Source organism: Procambarus clarkii, chromosome 8 (genome assembly GCF_040958095.1).
Source record: "Procambarus clarkii isolate CNS0578487 chromosome 8, FALCON_Pclarkii_2.0, whole genome shotgun sequence".
Taxonomy (NCBI): Eukaryota; Metazoa; Arthropoda; class Malacostraca; order Decapoda; family Cambaridae; genus Procambarus; species Procambarus clarkii.
The window spans coordinates 49,967,318-49,992,724 of record NC_091157.1 but is presented as its reverse complement, the minus strand read 5'-3'; the positions used below and the strand labels follow the sequence as shown (position 1 = coordinate 49,992,724).

At 43.9% G+C, this 25,407-nt stretch overlaps 1 protein-coding gene across 1 annotated transcript; it reads left to right on the top strand.

The window, feature by feature from the left end:
• Positions 1-23,260: 23,260 nt before the first annotated feature.
• Positions 23,261-24,805, top strand: LOC138361360 (spermidine/spermine N(1)-acetyltransferase-like protein 1). Its single transcript, XM_069320727.1, has one exon. It carries the CDS (start codon positions 23,261-23,263, stop codon positions 24,803-24,805), a length of 1,545 nt encoding a protein of 514 aa, XP_069176828.1.
• Positions 24,806-25,407: the final 602 nt, after the last annotated feature.

Here is a 25,407-nt window from a genome sequence, read left to right as displayed (position 1 = left end):
TAGTCTGTGAGACGTAGGTCATTGTGAGTAGTCTGTGAGACGTAGGTCATTGTGAGTAGTCTGTGAGACGTAGGTCATTGTGAGTAGTCTGTGAGACGTAGGTCATTGTGAGTTGTCTGTGAGACGTAGGTCATTGTGAGTAGTCTGTGAGACGTAGGTCATTGTGAGTTGTCTGTGAGACGTAGGTCATTGTGAGTAGTCTGTGAGACGTAGGTCATTGTGAGTTGTCTGTTGACTGTAAGTTGATTGTGAGTTGATTATGAGTTGACTGTTGACTGAGTTTCCCTGGCGATGGCCTACTACCTGTCTTCACCCATAGAGAGAGAGAGAGAGAGACAGAGAGAGACAGAGAGAGAGAGAGAGAGAGAGAGAGAGAGAGAGAGAGAGAGAGAGAGAGAGAGAGAGAAAGAGAGAGAGAGAGAGAGAGAGAGAGAGAGAGAGAGAGAGAGAGAGAGAGAGAGAGAAAGAGAGAGAGAGAGAGAGAGAGAGAGAGAGAGAGAGAGAGAGAGAGAGAGAGAGAGAGAGAGAGAGAGAGAAAGAGAGAGAGAGAGAGAGAGAGAGAGAGAGAGAGAGAGAGAGAGAGAGAGAGAGAGAGACAGACAGACAGACAGACAGACAGACAGACAGACAGACAGAAAGCCAGAGACAGGAAGATATTGACCCATCTTGGGATGATGCTATACACATTCCCATATATTATTCCTATGTCTCATCCTTGTTCTTGCATTGAGTTGTTGTTGTTTTTTTGATGCAATGATGATGGGTGAACCCAATTGCACCTTGTTGACCTGGGTACTGGGTCAACCCCCCTTCACTGGGTACCTCATCTAGACGTAAGGTGTAAAGCCTCATCTCAACATTGCCTAGACCACAGTTAGGATACAGCAAGTTACTTAAGTGCCCAATTACCAAACCTGTTCATCTGTCCTCAATGGTGGCAGCTTAATCTGTATTTATTACATAGTTTACGAGCTAGGAGAAGCTGCCAGCTAGGAGAAGCTGCCAGCTAGGAGAAGCTGCCAGCTGGGAGAAGCTGCCAGCTAGGAGAAGCTGCCAGCTAGGAGACGCTGCCAGCTGGGAGAAGCTGCCAGCTACGAGAAGCTGCCAGCTACGAGAAGCTGCCAGCTAGGAGAAGCTGCCAGCTGAGAGAAGGAGAAGCTGTTAGCTGGGAGACGCTGCCAGCTAGGAGAAGCTGCCAGCTAGGAGAAGCAGCCAGCTGGGAGACGCTGCCAGCTAGGAGAAGCTGCCAGCTAGGAGAAGCTGCCAGCTAGGAGAAGCAGCCAGCTAGGAGAAGCTGCCAGCTAGGAGAAGCTGCCAGCTAGGAGAAGCAGCCAGCTAGGAGACGCTGCCAGCTAGGAGACGCTGCCAGCTGGGAGAAGCTGCCAGCTGGGAGAAGCTGCCAGCTAGGAGAAGCTGCCAGCTAGGAGAAGCAGCCAGCTAGGAGAAGCTGCCAGCTAGGAGACGCTGCCAGCTAGGAGAAGCAGCCAGCTGGGAGAAGCAGCCAGCTAGGAGAAGCTGCCAGCTAGGAGAAGCAGCCAGCTGGGAGAAGCTGCCAGCTGGGAGAAGCAGCCAGCTGGGAGAAGCTGCCAGCTGGGAGAAGCTGCCAGCTGGGAGAAGGAGACGCTGCCAGCTGGGAGAAGCTACCAGCTAGGAGAAGCTGCCAGCTAGGAGAAGCTGCCAGCTGGGAGAAGCTGCCAGCTGGCTGGTCCTCCACACGAGGTTGTTATTGTTGCTACCTAGTTCGTACAGCGCTTCCTACCTTATAAACTGTTAAGTTAATACTATATGCAGATATGATTGAGGAAAGATGTACTGGTTTCGTAAATAGACACTTGATGGCTTGATGAATTACGGCCCAGATATCTTAATTGCCTGAAAATCAGCGATAGCACAATAAAATCAGCAATAGACACAATAAAATCAGCAATAGACACAATAAAATCATCAATAGACACAATAAAATCAGCAATAGGCACAATAAAATCATCAATAGACACAATAAAATCAGCAATAGACACAATAAAATCATCAATAGACACAATAAAATCAGCAATAGACACAATAAAATCATCAATAGACACAATAAAATCAGCAATAGACACAATAAAATCATCAATAGACACAATAAAATCAGCAATAGACACAATAAAATCATCAATAGACACAATAAAATCAGCAATAGACACAATAAAATAATCAATAGACACAATAAAATCAGCAATAGACACAATAAAATCAGCAATAGACACAATAAAATCATCAATAGACACAATAAAATCAGCAATAGACACAATAAAATCATCAATAGACACAATAAAATCAGCAATAGACACAATAAAATCATCAATATGTAACAAACTAGGCTGTTGTAAGAATTATCCAGAGTGGTTTATCGACAAAAGAGAACGGGAAGCTGAGCCCGCATGGTGACCTGGGAACCTGACCCCAGGGGAATTCGCGGTGGAAATAACCGACGCTTTGTTCATAGCTGCGTATAATGAACCATCCTATAGTATTCAGTAATTTAGAGAAATTAGCCTTTATTCATTTTGCATTAAAATTGTATTGTATAATAGTACTGGATACAATATCAAGAGTATTCTAATTATTGAGTTTAAGTCACCATCAGTGACGTCACGAATCAGATCTAACTTGTAAGGCGGAGTGACCGGCGGTCATAGGTCATCAGGGTTGACAGGTCTACTATTTCTCAAAGTTCAATTAACCATTTTTGGGGGATCGGGAACAGCTCTGCCGTTAGATGTTTGTGTAATTTAATTTCAGTAAAATAATTCAACCAGTCTGGATCAATTCAGTGCAAACAGAGGTTAATTGTTATAACTTAAACCTTGCTAGTAACTTGGTGAAACTTTGACTAGGCGGAAGGTTACAATGCTCTAGCCTGGGCTAGGCCAGACGAGGAAGAGATCAGTGTGGAGACAAGAGCAACTGGGATAAGAGGTCAACCATCTTACCTCTCCCCAAGACCAGCCCAACATCTTTAGCTGGTCGCCCAAGGTATAGTTGCTATTGTTATGTATAGAAATAGTCTCATTTGCCATTCAGGTCAAGTAGGGAGTGTTAAAGTGACAGGGAGTGAACATATTTAGATTTTGTTTTAGTTTTTCTTTTAATAAATTAAATTTGTTAAAATTTTGCATTTTATTATTTCCATGTGTTTTATGTGTAAACTTGTCCTGGTCACGTGGTCCACACGAGGTAAAGTTGGATTGGGCGCCGATTCTAACATCGATTCTAACATCGAATCATTCCCGTGTAATTAATTTCACACTCTTAAGTTTCCACGGTCATCGGTTATAGTGGGGATCAAGCCCCAAGGTTGATTAATTAGCGTGATCGATCCAGACCTCGATCATTGCTCTTGTGTTACTGGTCTGGTGGTGGCAGCGTAGAGGCGACTCTAGGGTTTTGCTCAAAGCTTAGGTCACGCCATACTGGGTGTAGAATCCTAAGTCGGTCAATCGTCTTAGGACCACGTGGCGTGGAGTTGGTTTTGGTAAAAGTTTTGGAGTCCCTTGGTAGAGAATAAAAAGTAAGAATACGGGTAGAGGGAAAAGAAGGAAGATAAGAGAGAGAAACCCAAACCCGTGTTACAAATAGACACAATAAAATCAGCAATAGACACAATAAAATCAGCAATAGACACAATAAAATCATCAATAGACACAATAAAATCAGCAATAGACACAATAAAATCCGCAATAGACACAATACAGTGTTCCAGTTGATAAGGTAATGTGTTCTGAATAGTACTGTCTAGTAGACCCGCTTGTCCTGAAGGTTATTATAGTCTATCGTCACTCCTTGTTTAAGCGTTGTTTAAGTGTTGTTTAAACGTTGTTTAAGCGTTGTATGAGCGTTGCTTAAGCATTGTTTAAGTGTTGTTTAAGCGTTGTTTAACCGTTGTTTAAGCGTTGTATAAGCGTTGTTTAAGCGTTGTTTAAGCGTTGTTTAAGCGTTGTATAAGTGTTGTTTAAGCGTTGTTTAAGCATTGTATAAGCGTTGTTTAAGCGTCGTTTAAGCGTTGTTTAAGCATTGTTTAAGCGTTGTTTAAGCGTTGTATAACCGTTGTTTAAGCGTTGTTTAAGCGTTGTATAAGCATTGTTTAAGCGTTGTTTAAGCGTTGTTTAAGCGTTGTATAAGTGTTGTTTAAGCGTTGTATAACCGTTGTTTAAGCGTCGTTTAAGCGTTGTTTAAGCATTGTTTAAGCGTTGTATAAGCGTTGTTTAAGCGTTGTATAACCGTTGTTTAAGCGTTGTTTAAGCGTTGTATAAGCGTTGTTTAAGCGTTGTTTAAGCGTTGTTTAAGCGTTGTATAAGTGTTGTTTAAGCGTTGTATAAGCGTTGTTTAAGCGTTGTTTAAGCGTTGTTTAAGCGTTGTTTAAGTGTTATTTAAGCGTTGTATAAGTGTTGTTTAAGCGTTGTATAAGCGTTGTTTAAGCGTTGTTTAAGCGTTGTTTAAGCGTTGTATAAGTGTTGTTTAAGCGTTGTTTAAGCGTTGTTTAAGCGTTGTTTAAGCGTTATTTAAGCATTGTTTAAGCGTTGTTTAAGCGTTGTTTAAGCATTGTATAAGCGTTGTTTAAGCGTTGTTTAAGCGTTGTTTAAGCGTTGTTTAAGTCTGATGTCAATATCGGCTAAATGGCTTTGATGCAGTATTGAATCAACGTTAATATCGTTGATCGTGCATTGATATAACGGTAATCTGGCGTATTTTGGCCGCTTGTGTCACACACGCATCCATCGTTCAGTGAGAACTGTGTTAAATGAACAAATCCACAAGGGCCGTGACGAGGGGTTCGAACTTACGTCCGAAGGGATCCCAGACGCTCCTTAATCGACGGTAGAGAACTGTGTTCTATTCTATTTGGTAAGATTTATTTGAGATCGTTGTATTCCGTCGCACAACGGGAGACTTTACTGACGTCTAAGTGCTTGTTTACAGTGTAGTTTGCTAAGGTGGCATCGCAAAGCGGACACGAAACTGTGGTTTACAGCGGTTCCTAAGTTTACCGAGTCCCTGTGGCTTACACCCCATGAGCCTCGGATGTGGGCAACCAGAGTGCAAAGTTCTTCATTGCTATTGACAATCAGCTCACAGGCAGCTCACAAATAACTCACAGGATGTGTGAACATGTGTCACGACACACACACACACACACACACACACACACACACACACACACACACACACACACACACACACAGTCATCTCGGCCAATTAAGTGAAGTGTTTGTAAGTGGACTAATGTGGGTGGGATGTCACGTTGTAGTTAGCATTTACCTTGCTTCTATATGCTTCACGGTGACACCAACACTACATCACGGCGGGTCCAAAGAGCCAGAGCCCAACCCCCGTAAGCGCAACTAGGTGAATACACAAGATTTTTTCAACCAGCAACTAACAGAAGGAAAATACTCACATATACTCACATATCATTAATACACTAGTATTTTAACGTAGATACAATAGACAATAGTTCCAGAATGAAGGTGGTTCAGCTATTGTCACTAAGACGTGTAATTAGAGACCTTCTTATTATAGAAGATTATATAGTGACTTGAATATAATGATGATCGTCTCCAATATATATATATATATATATATATATATATATATATATATATATATATATATATATATATATATATATATATATATATATATATATATATATATGTCGTACCTAGTAGCCAGAACGCACTTCTCAGCCTATTATGCAAGGCCCGATTTGCCTAATAAGCCAAGTTTTCCTGAATTAATATATTTTCTCTAATTTTTTTCTTATGAAATGATAAAGCTACCCATTTCATTATGTATGAGGTCAATTTTTTTTTATTGGAGTCAAAATTAACGTAGATAGGACAGAGACACACACAGAGAGAGAGAGAGAGAGAGAGAGAGAGAGAGAGAGAGAGAGAGAGAGAGAGAGAGAGAGAGAGAGAGAGTGTGTAGGCTGTATCAGGCCATCTCTCATGATAAGGCAGGGGGGGAGGGGAGGAGAGAGACTAAGGTGGGGGGGGGGGGAGCAGGCACCACTTACCCACAGAGGAATGTGCGATAATCCCCACCCCAGAAATGACTTATTGACACACCTAAATAATTCATGTTGGGCTGGCTCCCCGCGCCCAGTCCCCACCCTCCACATACCCAACCCCTGGTACCCACGTACCCACATACCCAGTACTACCCACCAATACCCCACCTCAGGTATGCAAACCCACAATACTGGCATCCAATACCCACTGATGCCCAAACCCTTCACTTTTGGCACACCAGTACTCAGTTTGGTGCCCCAAACCGATAATACTGGGCACTCAATACCCACTTCTGGTACCTATACCCACAATCATCATTCTCAATTCGGTAACAATACCACAATTAGAAAATACGTTGGAGCTGTAATGTGGATTCGAACCGTATGATCTGGGTATTGGGAATGTGCTCTTCTTGTGAATGAGCTAGCAACCAGAGGTCTCCTAGCAACCAGAGGTCTCCTAGCAACCAGAGGTCTCCTAGCAACCAGAGGTCTCCTAGCAATTAGAGGTCTCCTAGCAACCAGAGGTCTCCTAGCAATTAGAGGTCTCCTAGCAACCAGAAGACTCCTACCAACCAGAGGTGTTCTAGCAACCAGACGTCTCATAGCAACCAGAGGTCTCCAAGCAACCAGAGGTCTCCTAGCAATTAGAGGTCTCCTAGCAACCAGAAGACTCCTAGCAACCAGAGGTCTCCTAGCAATTAGAGGTCTCCTAGCAACCAGAGGTCTCCTAGCAACCATAGGTCTCCTAGCAACCTGAGGTCTCCTGGCAGCCAGAGGTCTCCTAGCAACCAGAGGTCTCCTAGCAACCAGAGGTCTCCTAGCAACCAGAAGACTCCTACCAACCAGAGGTGTTCTAGCAACCAGACGTCTCATAGCAACCAGAGGTCTCCTAGCAACCAGAGGTCTCCTAGCAATTAGAGGTCTCCTAGCAACCAGAAGACTCCTAGCAACCAGAGGTCTCCTAGCAACCAGAGGTCTCCTAGCAACCAGAGGTCTCCTAGCAATTAGAGGTCTCCTAGCAACCAGAGGTCTCCTAGCAACCATAGGTCTCCTGGCAACCTGAGGTCTCCTGGCAGCCAGAGGTCTCCTAGCAACCAGAGGTCTCCTAGCAACCAGAGGTCTCCTAGCAATTAGAGGTCTCCTAGCAACCAGAAGACTCCTACCAACCAGAGGTGTTCTAGCAACCAGACGTCTCATAGCAACCAGAGGTCTCCTAGCAACCAGAGGTCTCCTAGCAATTAGAGGTCTCCTAGCAACCAGAGGTCTCCTAGCAACCATAGGTCTCCTAGCAACCTGAGGTCTCCTGGCAGCCAGAGGTCTCCTAGCAACCAGAGGTCTCCTAGCAACCAGAGGTCTCCTAGGAACCAGAGGTTTCCTAGCAACCAGAGGTCTCCTAGCAACCAGAGGTCTCCTAGCAATCAGAGGTCTCCTAGCAACCAGAGGTCTCCTAGCAACCATAGGTCTCCTAGCAACCTGAGGTCTCCTGGCAGCCAGAGGTCTCCTAGCAACCAGAGGTCTCCTAGCAACCTGAGGTCTCCTGGCAGCCAGAGGTCTCCTAGCAACCAGAGGTCTCCTAGCAACCAGAGGTCTCCTAGCAACCAGAGGTTTCCTAGCAACCAGAGGTCTCCTAGCAACCAGAGGTCTTCTAGCAACCAGAGGTCTCCTAGCAACCAGAGGTTTCCTAGCAACCAGAGGTCTCCTAGCAACCAGAGGTCTCCTAGCAACCAGAGGTCTCCTAGCACCTAGCTCCTAGCTCTCCTAGCAGGTTACACTAATCTTTTAATTGAACAACTCCACCACAATAGGGCTCAAAATTCACGTCATTTTACATAATTGTGAATATCATAATTTATATACATTAACAAAGTATCGTAAATATGCCTAAAATAAATGAGATCCACGTGATTTCCAACATATGAAGTTATCACATAATCTCCAACATATGAAGTTATCACATAATCTCCAACATATGAAGTTATCACATAATTTCCAACATATGAAGTTATCACATAATTTCCAACATATGAAGTTATCACATAATTTCAAACATATGAAGTTATCACATAATTTCAAACATATGAAGTTATCACATAATTTCCAACATATGAAGTTATCACATAATTTCAAACATATGAAGTTATCACATAATTTCCAACATATGAAGTTATCACATAATTTCCAACATATGAAGTTATCATATAATCTCCAACATATGAAGTTATCACATAATCTCCAACATATGAAGTTATCACATAATCTCCAACATATGAAGTTATCACATAATTTCCAACATATGAAGTTATCACATAATTTCCAACATATGAAGTTATCACATAATTTCCAACATATGAAGTTATCACATAATTTCCAACATATGAAGTTATCACATAATCTCCAACATATGAAGTTATCACATAATTTCCAACATATGAAGTTATCACATAATTTCCAACATATGAAGTTATCACATAATTTCCAACATATGAAGTTATCACATAATCTCCAACATATGAAGTTATCACATAATTTCCAACATATGAAGTTATCACATAATTTCCAACATATGAAGTTATCACATAATCTCCAACATATGAAGTTATCACATAATTTCCAACATATGAAGTTATCACATAATTTCCAACATATTTTTATAACAAAGTTAAAATCTTTAAATGAATATCATTAATAGTAAATATTTTTAACAGGACAATTTTTGGTTTTAACAAATGAATGCGAAGCTAATCCCAATAATGTAACTCGGTCTAGCTGGCCTTAGCTGGCCCCTAGCTGGTCCTAGCTGGCCTTAGCTGGCCCCTAGCTGGTCCTAGCTGGTCCTAGCTGGCCCCTAGCTGGTCCTAGCTGGCCCTAGCTGGTCCTAGCTGGCCCTAGCTGGACCTAGAACACTCCTGGGCCAGCTTACTGACCATCCCCAGAATGTAACCCCACAACAGTTGCATAATTCCCGGATGCCTATTTATTCTGTTAGGTGAAGAGAAGAACCAGGTGAAAGGAACCTTGCCAAACCGCTTCCATCTCGTCCGGGGATTGAACCCGAGTTTGAGCCTAGGACGTAGGCTACTGTGTCAAGGTACCCACAGTGTAATATCACCTGGTCAGCAACCTCACAGCTGAGATATTTGGACCATGGGCCAGGGTGGACCATGGTCCAGGGTGGACCAAAACGTGGTCATTTCTTCATTTTCTGATATGTGGTTTAGTCATCAAATTTGGACCATATTTGATAAAACATTAATCTTCTCACATCAATAAATTATATTTTTAATTAAACATTTAGAACGTTTCAAGGACTAACACTTCCAATAAGCAAGAGTTGACTGAACGTGGAACAACCACACCTCCAATCTTATTTACCTTTCACAGACCTTTAAATTTACCTCAAGCCTGTGTTTTACCTAAATAAGCTTGCCTTTTGGCCCACCTTGAGTCAGTCTTCAAGACCCCTAACATCCCATCTCAGTGTTGGTGTTGGGATGAACCAGGAGTCTCCTGCTCCCCTCCCATCACACCTGGAGACTGTTGTCAACATTCAGGGATGATCAGGAAGCTGGTAGAGGTACCCCAGGCTAGGAGTGCCAACGGGGAGTGCCAGAGTGGAGTGCCAGAGTGAGAGCCAGAGTGGAGGCGCAAGATACAGGCAGAAAAGGGGGGGGTGTACAGGTTCACGTGGCTAGTCAAACAGGCAAACATTAACTAGGAAGATTACAGTATCCATAGAGGCGAGACAGAGGTATTGGCTGGCGCTGAGTTATGGCGCCTCAGATAACTGTAATTTGCTTAGCATCGGTGTTGTGGGTGATGGGAGAGAGGGAGGGAGAGTGAGGGAGAGAGGCTGGGCGGTAGCTAGGGTGGGAGGGATGGGTGGGGGATGGGAGGTACCGACGGAGGAATGGAGGGTTAGGATAGAGAGAGAGGGAAAGAAATGGGGGGAACATAGAGAGGGAAGCAGTAAGGCAAATAATGGTTGAGGAAGGGAAGCTTAGACGCTCATATACACACGAGCAAACCAAAAACTAAAAAGAAGAGAGAGAGAGAGAGAGAGAGAGAGAGAGAGAGAGAGAGAGAGAGAGAGAGAGAGAGAGAGAGAGAGAGAGAGAGAGAGAGAGAGAGAGAGAGAGAAATGAGGAAGAGAAGAAGGGAGGTGTTGGAAACTGTTGTGTACAGCAAGTCAGGGAGGAAGATGCAGACTAAGGAACGCTGGACAAAACTCCTTATTGGACAATTCTCACCAGAAAACATTGTGTCCGCAGGCGGCTTTGACATGTCGAAGGTGAGAGCCTTCTTGAGGTTATCTTGAAATGATTTCGGGGCTTAGCGTCACCACGGCCCGGTCCTCGACCAGGCCTCCTTTTTGTTACACACACCCCAGGAAGCAGCCCGTAGCAGCTGTCTAACTCCCAGGTACCTATTTACTGCTAGATGAACAGGGGCATCAGGGGTGAAAGAAACTCTGCCAATTTGTTTCCGCCTCCGCCGGGGATCGAACCCGGAACCTTAGGACTACGAATCTCAAGCGCTGTCCACTCAGCCGTCAGGCCTCGAATCTCCCGCTGGTGCCGCGTCAGGGTTATCTTCTTGAGAGGTTATCTTGAGATAATTTCGGGGCTTTAGTGTCCCCGCGGCCCGGTCCTCGACCAGGCCTCCACCCCCAGGAAGCAGCCCGTGACAGCTGACTAACACCCAGGTACCTATTTTACTGCTAGGTAACAGGGGCATCAGGGTGAAAGAAACTCTGCCCATTGTTTCTCGCCGACGCCTGGGATCGAACCCAGGACCACAGGATCACAAGTCCAGCGTGCTGTCCGCTCGGCCGACCGGCTCCCTTACACAAAGAACTGTTATCCACAAGTTAAGAACATGGCAAGTTGTTAGCCAAAGAACAATGATAAATACGATTAAAAATAAATACGATTATAGATAAATATGATTAAACTATGATACATTATACAGTTACATTCCGTCACTTCAAGAATGAGCAGAACGAGTCACTACAGTATGTATACATGATCAACCTGGCTGTGATGGGTGTGTGTGTGTGTGCGCGCCAGCCGACTGCATGGATATAGAAATCCGGCCATTTGGGGGCCCTGACGGCTGAGTGGACAGCGCTCGGCAGTCGTAATTCTAGGATCCGGGGATCGATCCCCGGCGAAAGGGGAAAACAAATGGCTAGAGTTTCTTTCACTCTAATGCTCTTGTTCACCTAGCAGTAAATAGGTACCTGTGAGTTAGACAGCTGCTACGAGATGCTTCCTGTGTGTGTGTTTGTGTGTGTGTGTGTGTGTGTGTGTGTGTGTGTGTGTGTGTGTGTGTGTGTGTGTGTGTGTGTGTGTGTGTGAAAAGAAAAGGTTAATTGACAGTTGAGAGGCGGGCCGAAAGAGCCAGAGCTCAACCCCCGCAAGCACAACCAGGTGAATACAGTTACGTCACAGGTTGTGGTCACACAGTTGAGTTAATGGGTTTTTAATGGGTTTATATATGGAAGTAAAACCACATCTCCCATTGTTTCCCCTCGCTCACATTTCCCCCTTAACTAATATGTGCTAATTTGTAAGCCATGCTCCCCCAACGTACAATTTACAAAGTACTATTGAAAGCAGCGCTCCCAAACACCCACGTTTGTTTTAATGCATCGGAAGGTTAGGTTAGGTTTGGTTAGGTTAGGTGGGTGGCTCGGGTTTGTCCGTTTCTGGTTAAAGTAGCACGTTGTATTACGCACGTTGAGGCACACCAAGAGAAGAGAGGCTTGAGTACATCCTCATGATGCAATCAAGTTGATTAGCGCAGGCGACTTGTCACGTGGCTTTGTATACCTAACTTGACGAGGCTGTACACTAGCCTAGCAGCACTGTTATAGCTTAGCCTAGCAGCACTGTTATAGCTTAGTCTAGCAGCACTGTTATAGCTTAGTTTAGCAGGACTGTTATAGCTTAGCCTAGCAGCACTGTTATAGCTTAGCCTAGCAGCACTGTTATAGCTTAGTCTAGCAGCACTGTTATAGCTTAGTTTAGCAGGACTGTTATAGCTTAGCCTAGCAGCACTGTTATAGCTTAGCCTAGCAGCACTGTTATAGCTTAGCCTAGCAGTACTGTTATAGCTTAGCCTAGCAGCACTGTTATAGCTTAGTCTAGCAGCACTGTTATAGCTTAGTTTAGCAGGACTGTTATAGCTTAGTTTAGCAGGACTGTTATAGGTTAGCCTAGCAGGACTGTTATAGCTTAGCCTAGCAGTACTGTTATAGCTTAGCCTAGCAGCACTGTTATAGCTTAGTCTAGCAGCACTGTTATAGCTTAGTTTAGCAGGACTGTTATAGCTTAGTTTAGCAGGACTGTTATAGGTTAGCCTAGCAGGACTGTTATAGCTTAGCCTAGCAGTACTGTTATAGCTTAGCCTAGCAGCACTGTTATAGCTTAGTCTAGCAGCACTGCTATAGCTTAGTTTAGCAGGACTGTTATAGCTTAGTTTAGCAGGACTGTTATAGGTTAGCCTAGCAGGACTGTTATAGCTTAGCCTAGCAGGACTGTTATAGCTTAGCCTAGCAGCACTGTTATAGCTTAGCCTAGCAGGACTGTTATAGCTTAGCCTAGCAGTACTGTTATAGGTTAGTCTAGCAGGACTGTTATAGCTTAGCCTAGCAGCACTGTTATAGCTTAGCCTAGCAGGACTGTTATAGCTTAGTCTAGCAGGACTGTTATAGCTTAGTCTAGCAGGACTGTTATAGCTTAGTCTAGCAGGACTGTTATAGCTTAGCCTAGCAGCACTGTTATAGCTTAGCCTAGCAGGACTGTTATAGCTTAGCCTAGCAGCACTGTTATAGCTTAGTCTAGCAGCACTCTTATAGCTTAGCCTAGCAGCACTGTTATAGCTTAGTCTAGCAGCACTGTTATAGCTTAGCCTAGCAGCACTGTTATAGCTTAGTCTAGCAGCACTGTTATAGCTTAGCCTTGCAGCACTGTTATAGCTTAGCCTAGCAGCACTTTTATAGCTTAGTCTAGCAGCACTGTTATAGCTTAGTCTAGCAGCACTGTTATAGCTTAGTCTAGCAGCACTGTTATAGCTTAGCCTTGCAGCACTGTTATAGCTTAGCCTAGCAGCACTTTTATAGCTTAGTCTAGCAGTACTGTTATAGCTTAGCCTTGCAGCACTGTTATAGCTTAGTCTAGCAGCACTGTTATAGCTTAGTCTAGCAGTACTGTTATAGCTTAGCCTAGCAGCACTTTTATAACCTAGCCTAGCATGCACTTTTTGTAGCCTAGGATGCAGCACTTACCAGACCTGCATTGTTTTGCTTTGCTATGCTGTGGTGCTCAATTAAAAAGGCCTCCCAACCCATGACCAAGCCTGGCAGGATATCAACCACAGATACTCAGCACCAGAATCATTCTAAAACAAAATCTTATATTAAAGTAGAAGATATTAGAGAGTCGGTAGAATTATTTGTTGTTAAGAAAGGTGTAACAACAGCACCTTTATTACATTGTTGTATTATAGTCGGTGCAATGATTGCAATAATGTCAACCGTATTTTATCATTAGCTGTTAATTTTGGGAACGTACCTTCGGCATTTCCTCACACTCACTATTATCCACGCGGGGGGTGGATATATATATATATATATATATATATATATATATATATATATATATATATATATATATATATATTTATATATATATATATATATATATATATATATATATATATATATATATATATATATATATATATATATATATATATATATATATATTATTTAATATGACCGAAAAAGTAAGATTAACAATTCTAACACGAATTTTCTCAATATTTCTTATGGTTCTTTTCACTGTTGATGGTAATTGAAAAATCAATTCTCCAAAATTCATTTTTATTTCTAGTCTGACGCGACCCTTGAACGCGTTTCGTAATAACTTATTACATTTTCAAAGACTTTAGTTTACACACACACAACTATAACTAAACAGAGTTTAAACAGCTTCGATTTTATACCTGCATTTGGGTGAGGTGATATGTTACAACAGTTTTGGATGAGGTGAAAACAAACTTTCAACACAAGACAGAACACGAAACAATGGGTATAATATTTTGTAAGTTAAAGGGAAGAATGGAAGTAACTGCAAAGGGCCTATTGGCCCTTATTTCTTGATGCTTCTATATTGGTGCGGAGTCTTGAAGTGGGTAGAATACAGTTGTGCATTAATTGGCTGTTGATTGCTGGTGTTGACTTCTTAATGTGTAGTGCCTCGCAGATATCAAGCCGCCTGCTATCGCTATCGATAGATACAGCGATATCTTTTTAATCATGTTGTGGTACAGCTGACTAGAGCGCGTCTGGGAACATCCAGTGCATAGGTTCGAATCCTCAATAAGGCCTGGCAGCTGAGTGGACAGCGCTCGGGATTCGTAGTCCAAAGGTTCCTAGTTCGATCCCCGGTGGAGGCGGAAACAAATGGGTAGAATTTCATTCTCCCTGATGCCTGTTCACCTAGCAGTAAATAGATACCTGGGAATTAGACAGCTGCTACGGGCTGCTTCCTGGGGGTGGAGAGCTGGTCGAGGACCGGGCCTCGGGGACGCTAAGCCCCGAAATCATCTGAAGATAAGACCCTTGTGGATTTCTTCAAACAATATTCATCATATCAACATTTGAACACTGGGTAAATTGAACTTGAACACATGAAGACAGGGAAGAAAATGACAAGTAACTTGGTTCTTGATGTTTGTGGTAGAATTTATCTCTCGGGGGGAAAAGACATTGTCTAAATCTCGCATATTTTCTCGTCGAGGAAAGGAGGAGATATTCTGGCGTTCTCTGGCACTCCACAATGCGGCGGACCGTGGGTGCTGATTTACATTAAAATTAGCATGATAAACTGCGTATCAGGTTCAAGTATGCGAGTTTTGTGTGGCTCTCCACCCAGTCACTCCCATGAGAGACATGTACACCTCACACACACACACACACACACACACACACACACACACACACACACACACACACACACACACACACACACACACACACACACGTACATTCAGAGGTATGCCACCAGACTGGTCCCGGAACTGAGAGGAATGAGTTACAATGAAAGGCTAAGGGAGCTGAACCTCACAACACTGGAAAACAGAAGAGTAAGGGAAGACATGATAACCACTACAAAATTCTCATGGGAATTGACAGGGTGGACAAAGACAAACTCTTTAGCGCAGGTGGAACACGAACAAGGGGACACAGGTGGAAACTTAGTACTCAGATGAGCCACAGAGACGTTAGGAAGAATTTTTTCAGTGTCAGAGTAGTTAACAAATGGAATGCATTAAGTAGTGTTGTGGTGGAGGCTGACTCCATACACAGTTTCAAATGTAGATATGATAGAGCCCAATAGGCTCAGGAACCTGTACACCAGTTGATTGACAGTCGAAAGGCGCGACCAAAGAGCCAGACTTCAACCCCCGCAAGCACAACTAGGTGAATATACACACACACGCACACACGCACGCACACACACACACACACACACACACACACACACACACACACACACACACACACACACTAACAAACGTACAAACAAATCCCAGCGTACTGATGTTTGAGTATCTGGTCGAAGTAGGGTTAATGTACTCAAAGAAAGGACCAGAAAACAAAAGGCTGGCATTCCGAAAGGGAAAATTATGAGGAGATAAGAAAATTCCTAACAGATATAACTTGGGGAAACAGAGCTCAGAGGAAAGTCGGCCCAAGACATGATGGACTACATCACACAGAAGTGTAAAGAGGCAGCAGACAAGTTCGTCCCAGTCCAAAAGGAAAGAAATGAAATGCAGACGCGAAACCCATGGTTTAATCAGAGATGAACGCTAGCAAAGCAGATAAGTAAAAGGGCGTGGAGAAACTACAGAAATAATATGACACTAGTGAGCAGAGAAAGATAACAGAGTGCCAGGAATGAATACGTTAGGGTGAGAAGTTTAGTTTAGTTCATTTATTATGCACCCCATACCCACCTTGTGGGCGGTAGTGGAAAGGGTTACAGAGGTACATAATGGGCTCAGGGACTGACCAACACAATTCATTTAGCTAAGCAACTTACAATCTTGATGAGCTAGTTACAAAATTCAATATAAGTCGTCACATTAACAATGGGTTCGAGATCGACCACAAGTACAGGTTCTAAATTAAGCAACTGACATATGTGGAGAGCTAGTGTCAAAATTGATATGTTTGTCCTGCACACCGCCCCCCATCCAGTGGGCAGCGGTGGATAGGTTACAATCACTTAGTTACTACCTACAGTTAGCAAACTGGGGATATTTGGCTAAAATTTCTGGCAGAAAGACAATATGAAAGCAACATAGCAAGCAAGGCAAAGTCTCAACCTTAATTGCTGCACAGCCACATCAGTGAAGAAACAGGTAATGAAACTGAGGATAGGGGCAGACGAATTCACTACAAACGACAAGGAGGTGTGCGAGGAACTCAATAAGAAATTTCAGGAGGTCTTCACAGTAGAGCAAGAGGAAGTCCCATAGATAGGAGAGAGAAGATCTAACCAAACACCACTAGATGAGTTTGTGATTACCAATGGGGAGGTGAGGAAGCATCTGCTAAGGTTGGAAGTGACAAAGGCTATAGGCCCGGATGGAATCTCACCTTTGATATTGAAGGAAGGAGCTGAATCACTGCGCCTGCCACTCTCCAGAGTGTATAACAAATCACTGGTGACAGGTAAACTGCCAAAAACTTGGAAGGCGCCAATGTAGTCCCGATATACAAGAAGGGTGATAGACAGGAGGCACTGAACTACAGGCCAGTGTCCCTAACCTGCATACCATGCAAGCTGATGGAAAAGATTGTGCGAAAAAAAAACTAGTGGAACAATTGGAGCGGAAGAGCTTTGTATCAAAACATCAGCATGGGTTCAGGGATGGCAGATCATGCCTCACAGGATTGATTGAATTCTATGACCAGGCAAGAAAAAGAGGGCTGGGCAGACTGCATTTTTTTGGAATGCCAGAAAGCCTTTGACACAGTACCACTTAAGACATTGGTGCACAAACTAGAGATGCAGGCTGGAGTGAAAGGGAAGATACTCCACTGGATAACAGAGTACCTAAGCAACAGAAGACAGCGAGTCACTGTGAGGGGTGAGGTCTCGGAGTGGCGAGGCGTCACCAGTGGAGTTCCTCAGGGATCAGTTCTTGGACCTATACTGTTCCTGATATATGTAAATGATCTCCCAGAGGGAATAGATTCGTTCCTCTCAATGTTTGCGGATGATTCAAACATTATGAGGAGGAGTAAAACGGAGGAAGATAGTATGAGGCTACAAGATGACCTAAACAAACTGAATGAATGGTCCAATAAATGGCTACTAAAATTCAACCCAAGTAAATGTAAGGTAATGAAACTAGGACCAAAGAGCTAAATTTCAACCCCCGCAAGCACAACTAGGTGAGTACAAACTCGCGCGCGCGCGCGCACACACACACACACACACACACACACACACACACACACACACAAAATAATAACAGGTGTGTGTTAGTTATGATCATATCACCTCTTTTTCGTGTGTGTGTGTGTGTAATTACACTTAGGTAATTACACACACACACAAAAGAGGTTATATGATCACCATATACAAAATACTAACAGCAATCGACCAAATTGACAAAGAGGAATTTCTGAAACCAGCAACTTCAAGAGAACAGATTCAAGCTAAGAACACAAACGTGCCGAAAAAATTATTAGAAAGTTTTCCTTTGCACACATAGTGGTAGACGGTTGAGTGAGAAGGTGGTGGAGGCCAAAACCGTCAGTAGTTTCAAAGTGTTATACGACAAAGAGTACTGGGAAGACGGGACACCACGAGCGTAGCTCTCATCCTGTAACTACACTTAGACATTTAGGTTATTACACACACACACACACACACACACACACATACAATTATATATATATGTATATATATATATATATATATATATATATATATATATATATATATATATATATATATATATATATATATATGTCGTACCTAGTAGCCAGAACGCACTTCTCAGCCTACTATGCAGGGCCCAATTTGCCTAATAAGCCAAGTTTTCATGAATTAATTGTGTTTCGACTACCTAACCTACCTAACCTAACCTAACCTAACTTTTTCGGCTACATAACCTAACCTAACCTATAAAGATTGGTTAGGTTAGGTTAGGTAGGGTTGGTTAGGTTCTGTCATATATCTACGTTAATTTTAACTCGAATAAAAAAAAATTGACCTCATACGTAATGAAATGAGTAGCTTTATCATTTCATTAGAACAAAATTTGAGAAAATATATTAATTCAGGAAAACTTGGCTTATTAGGCAAATCGGGCCTTGCATAGTAGGCTGAAAAGTGCGTTCTGGCTACTAGGTACGACATATATATATATATATATATATATATATATATATATATATATATATATATATATATATATATATATATATATATATTATAGAAGTGCAAAAGAATATTTTCTGCGACGAAGACGTAAACATTAAAAACAGGTTTTTAGAATTTACATTTTACATTCTACACAATAAAGTCTCAACCAACAGACAATACCACCAACCTACACTTGCACTCGCCAGTGACAACTTGCCCTGGACCACTTACCTCGGACCACTTACCTTGGACCACTTACCTCGGACCACTTACCTTGGACCACTTACCTTGGACCACTTACCTCGGACCACTTACCTTGGACCACTTACCTCGGACCACTTACCTTGGACCACTTACCTTGGACCACTGTCACACCACTGTGACACGTGACAGTGCCACCGACCTCTGTGACTGATGACCTAGAACTCCAACATACACGTTACCTCTCAACCTCTGTATCGTGGTTATCGTGAGTAGTGGCGCCTGTGATTGGCTCCAGCACCGACCAATGATCGGGAGGCCATAAGTCCCCCCTTAGTAATCCCAGTTCGGGGCGAGAGCCTGCCTCTCCCGACCTCACATTACTGCCGACAAACGCACTTCTTAACCCGCAAAATACCTGAATAATGCAAGAGTTTAGATTCAGAGTGGCTTGTTCGTCAAGAAGTATGGTGACGCCCCGTGCCTTCTGCCGCCCACACACACGACCACACGGGTGTCCGGCCCACGCCCACACGCCCACAGACACAATCACGACCCCTGGACGTCAACTCCCCCATCCACCCATGACAGCGAGTTACGACCGGGCGTGGGTGGGTGGGCGCGCGCCTTATGCCATTTCGCTGAAAGATAGTCCCCCTTTCCCGCCAAACGCGTTGCCCCGCAAAATAGTTCAACTAACGACTAGGTGTTTGGGAAGATTATCAAGCAGATATACATAATGGAGGGTTGGGAGATTTATTTATTGGGATCAAGGCTGATGATTGTCGTGTAAACAATGTTGGATTGGAAATTTGGGATAAAGAAGATTTAAAATAATTGGTATATGTGGGATTCTGTGCGGTTGGGGGAAGGGGGTGGGTGGGGGGAGGGGGGAGGGAGGAGATGGCGCTCACAACAAAAGCTTACTCACGTCTGGGGCTCTAATCAGACATTGTTTACAACACCTGGACTCTGTCATTATGCAATCTTCCTCACGCTGCATGTTTGTTGCACAGCCTCGTTACGAGCACCACAGTTCACTCCACACACACACACACACACACACACACACACACACACACACACACACACACACACACACACACACACACACATACACACACACACACACACACAAAGAGCCAGAGACCAAAGGGATCAGAGAGCCAGAGCTCAACCCCCGCAAGCACAATTAGGTGAGTACACACACACACACACACACACACGCACACGCACACACACACACACACACACACGCACACACACACACACACACACACACACACACACACACACACTCAGCTGTACAACGCTTTGCTCAGTGTGAGAGAGAGACACAGAGACTCATTTGATTAAGATGAGAGACAGAAACAAGTTTGATCAGGACTAGAGACATAATCGTTTGGTTAGGATGAGACATGACTCGTCTGGTCAGCATGAGAGACATTGACTCGTTACATTACGAAAGGAAGAGACATGTACTCGATATACAAAATACAAATCCTAACAGGGAAGCTATAAATATCTTGACCTGCACGGAAGGATGATCAGTGAATGAAATCCACTTAGAAATTTAAATAGAAATAAAAGGTAAATACAATTGATGATTTACATTAATGTCGTAAATCAGCATCTCTGTAAAATACACCATACAAATAAAAAAAAAAAAAAAACACTACTTGATATATGTTAAACTATGCCTCGTCATCTCTAATTTACAGTTAAAAACCCCTGATTTTATGAATTATTAAAAGTCTGTTTACCAACAGACTACACAAGGTGGGACATATATGAATGTATGTACTACGATATTTACTGAAAATAAGAAGTAGAGAGGAGTTAACGAACAAAATCCACAAGGGCCGTGACGAGGATTCGAACCTACGTCCGAGATCATCCCAGACGCTGCCTTAATCAGTATAGTGTAGATGGGGGTTTAGTTTAGACCCGCCCAGATGTCGCTTGGTATTGGCAGAATTCACATGTGATCAGATTAACGTCAACAATAAACAAAAGAACTCATAAACCCTGATTGGGAGACCGTATAGGAGGATCCAGGTCAACTTTGTGGAAGCATAATCCGCTTCAGATGTGGGATTTATTTGTGTATTTTGCCTCCTTATGGAAGCCGGGATAGTTGGGGGGGGGGGGCCGTGTATGCGCGTCAGGAGGGATTTCAGGTCATGGTGATTATTTTGGGATCTGGTGATGGGATCCAGAAGAGGATCCCGACATTAAAAGAGGATCCCCCAATACTAGAAGACTCTGCCTCTCACAAGGTGAAAACCCCAACACTATCTGTACAGGAATCTGTACACCAGTTGCTTGACAGTTGAGAGGCGGGACCAAAGAGCCAAAGCTTAACCCCCGCAAGCATAATTATATGATTACAATTAGGTGAGTACTATGGGAAGAACCACTACAATAGGAGATTAACAAGTGAGTAAACACGTAATATATACATATAAACAGCCACAGTCAATAGATTAAAGGTGTAAATAAGGCTCCAGGCGTGTATGTTCTCTCTTCCCACCACCAACAGTTAGGTAGTTCCGAGACCCTTGTGTATAACCATGACCCGGTTGGTAGGAATCGTAATTTTACGCCTCAAATTCATTGAAATAATCAATTGGATCAAGGAGGTGCCTCGAACCAGCGACCAGGACACTGCCAGCCGCGTACCTTACCCCGTGTATTGATATATATCACGTTCGTGTGATTTCTTTGTGTAAACGAACTTAAATCCTCGAATATGGGTGTACTGGCAGCGAGGCGGACACTTAAGAGGTACGGCCACTACAGTCTGCTCTGCCAAAGCACAAGGGAATGACACCTATGTCACAGTGAAGATAAGGACAACATCAGCAGGAGTCTTGCCCCGACTGGATGTCCAGCAGAGAGAGAGTGTGTGTGTGTGCGCACGGTGTCAACCTTGGCTCACACCTACTCTGACTTTTGCACATCCAAGTAGTGCTGCCTCCCACAACAAATCGGACCAAAAAAACTACATCAAACTTGATAACCGTTACAAGTTTATCCCCATTACATCAGTGACCTTTGCTGCTCTTAACACTTTGACTAGGGGTCGAAGTGTTAAGAGTTTTCTTAAGGATTTGGGTTATAGATTCACTGAAAAAACGAGAGACCCAAGAGTAGCCAGCTTCCTTTTCCAGCGCCACAGTGTTACATTACAGGGAGTAAATACACACTGCATTCTTGGCACCTGTCCATCATCCGAAGACCTTGAGGAACTCGTCAGCCTGTGACAATTTAATTTATACCGTCTATGTAACCCATCTTGTATAAAACAGTTTACAACAAAATAAAAAGGGGGGGGGTAGAAGGGTAAACCAATATACAAATATGAGTGGTACCTCAACCCTGTTAGTTTTATATATAAAGAGTATGATGGTACCCTAGTATATATAACACTAAATATGATTTATATCAAAACACTGCCCGTCAAAGTAGCCAATGCTAACACCAAATTGAGAATCCGCACTTCTCTCACCCCACATGAAATTTAATTAACAAACATACCGTCGAACAAGGGGCGTCCGCTCAACTCAAACAAAACACTTTCAACCCAAGACGCAAGGCAGGAGAGGTCTCAGAGAATCCCAGTCTCTCTCTCCCCCGTCACAGTATCCAGGGTTCCTCTGGCCACCAGCCAGCCACAGTCATTATCCACCATGCCCCCTCTCATTACCCCGGCCCTCCAAGCATCGTGTCCTCCCACCACTGGCGGGAATAACGGGTATCGGGCAGCCCCGTGTCGAAACCTGACAATCTAGGGCGTAAAAATAAGCACTTGGGAGTGGTGCTCTCGACTGCCATAATTGAATCTATAGCGGCGATCTGATAGTGCTGGTGATAGCGTCAACGAGACGAGAGAGGGAGAGAGAGAGAGAGAGAGAGAGAGAGAGAGAGAGAGAGAGAGAGAGAGAGAGAGAGAGAGAGAGAGACATGACAAAGACAGAGAGAGCTAGAGATAGGAAGGTATTGACTTATCTTGAGATGATGCTGTACACATTCCCATTTATTATCCCTATTTCTCATCATTGTTCTTGCATTGAGTTTTTTTTATGAGAGAGAGAGAGATTTCTTATTTATACACATTCAGGGCCGGTTTGAGAGACATTGTATCTAATAGTACTGTATTGACTATGTAGGTTTTGATCCCACTGATTCTTTACACACACATATATATATTATTCTAGTATTTAATGGAAAGGTCGCTAGTCAGAGACTATTCTTAATTCAAGGAGTGACTGCACTAGAATATGCTGGCTTACTTTACACTGTTGCAGAAGGCATATATGTGTGAATACGAGCGTTAAGCTCATATATATACCTTTACCTGCATATGTGTGTAGTGTTATGATTCATATGTTGACCAAACTACATAATTGAAGAGACGACCACGACGTTTCGATCCGTGATGGACCATTATCAAGCTCTCGCTCTCTCACCTACACTTCTATTCACTTCATCAAGTGCCACTTGAGGGAGAGAGAGGAAGTGACCGGATAAAGACCATCAACAGACGATGCACATCAACAGACGGGGCATCAACAGACGGGGCATCAACAGACGAGGCACATCAACAGACGGGACATCAACAGACGGGACATCAACAGACGGGGCATCAACAGACGGGACATCAACAGACGGGGCATCAACAGACGAGGCACATCAACAGACGGGACATCAACAGACGGGGCATCAACAGACGGGGCATCAACAGACGGGACATCAACAGACGGGGCATCAACAGACGGGGCATCAACAGACGGGACATCAACAGACGGGGCATCAACAGACGGGGCATCAACAGACGGGACATCAACAGACGGGGCATCAACAGACGGGACATCAACAGACGGTGCATCAACAGACGGGGCATCAACAGACGGGGCATCAACTGACGGTGCATCAACAGACGGGACATCAACAGACGGTGCATCAACAGACGGGGCATCAACAGACGGGACATCAACAGATGGGACATCAACAGACGGGGCATCAACAGACGGGACATCAACAGACGGGGCATCAACTGACGGGCATCAACAGACGGGGCATCAACAGACGGGGCATCAACAGACGGGGCATCAACAGACGGGACATCAACAGACGGGACATCAACAGACGGGGCATCAACAGACGGGACATCAACAGACGGGACATCAACAGACGGGGCATCAACAGACGGGGCATCAACAGACGGGACATCAACAGACGGGACATCAACAGACGGGGCATCAACAGACGGGACATCAACAGACGGGGCATCAACAGACGGGGCATCAACAGACGGTGCATCAACAGACGGGACATCAACAGACGGGACATCAACAGACGGGGCATCAACAGACGGGACATCAACAGACGGGACATCAACAGACGGTGCATCAACAGACGGTGCATCAACAGACGGGACATCAACAGACGGGACATCAACAGACGGGACATCAACAGACGAGGCATCAACAGACGGGGACATCAACAGACGGGGACATCAACAGACGGGGCATCAACAGACGGGGCATCAACAGACGGGACATCAACAGGCGGGGCATCAGCAGACGGGGCATCAACAGACGGGACATCAACAGACGGGACATCAACAGACGGGACATCAACAGACGGGACATCAACAGACGGGACATCAACAGACGGGACATCAACAGACGGGACATCAACAGACGGGACATCAACAGACGGTGCATCAACAGACGGGACATCAACAGACGGGACATCAACAGACGGGACATCAACAGACGAGGCATCAACAGACGGGGACATCAACAGACGGGGACATCAACAGACGGGGCATCAACAGACGGGGCATCAACAGACGGGGCATCAACAGGCGGGGCATCAACAGACGGGGCATCAACAGACGGGGCATCAACAGACGGGGCATCAACAGACGGGACATCAACAGACGGGACATCAACAGACGGGGCATCAACAGACGGGGCATCAACAGACGGGACATCAACAGACGGGGCATCAACTTAAAAACAACACTAATGAAAGTGACTACATTAGAGATGCTTCATCAATGGTCTTAATCACTCAAGATTAATTTTAATGTTCCATCAATCAATCAATCAATCAATCATCTCAAGATAACCATAGCTTAGTGAGTCACCTTCGTTATCAATTTTCACTCACATAAGGTCAACTGACGTTAATAAAACATCATAGATGAAAGATCGGAATATTTTCCATTATGTTCTGAATAAATTGAAATGATCCGTATTTTTGGAAGTAATGTATATACTGCATCCCAGTAGTGAATCCTGGGAAGAAAATTTGCAATGTTACTTTGTGTGAATATTTCAGTCTTACTGTACTGGTTGGCCTATATGATACATCAAAACTGAGCGGCAAGATTCACGAAGCAGTTACGCCAGCACTTACGAACCTGTATATCTTTTCTCAATTTTTGGCGGCTTTGTTTACAATTTTTAAACAGTTTTTGAACTCCGGAGCACCAGGAGGCTGTTTATAACAATAACAACCGTTGATTGTCAAGTTTTCATGCTTGTAAACTGTTTAATAAATGTAACCAAAGTCGTCAAAGCTTGAGGAAAGATGTACACGTTCGTAAGTACTCGCGTAACTGCTTCGTGAATCTGGCCCCCTGGAGATTATAGTGTGTGTGTGGGTAGTGGGACCCACGTA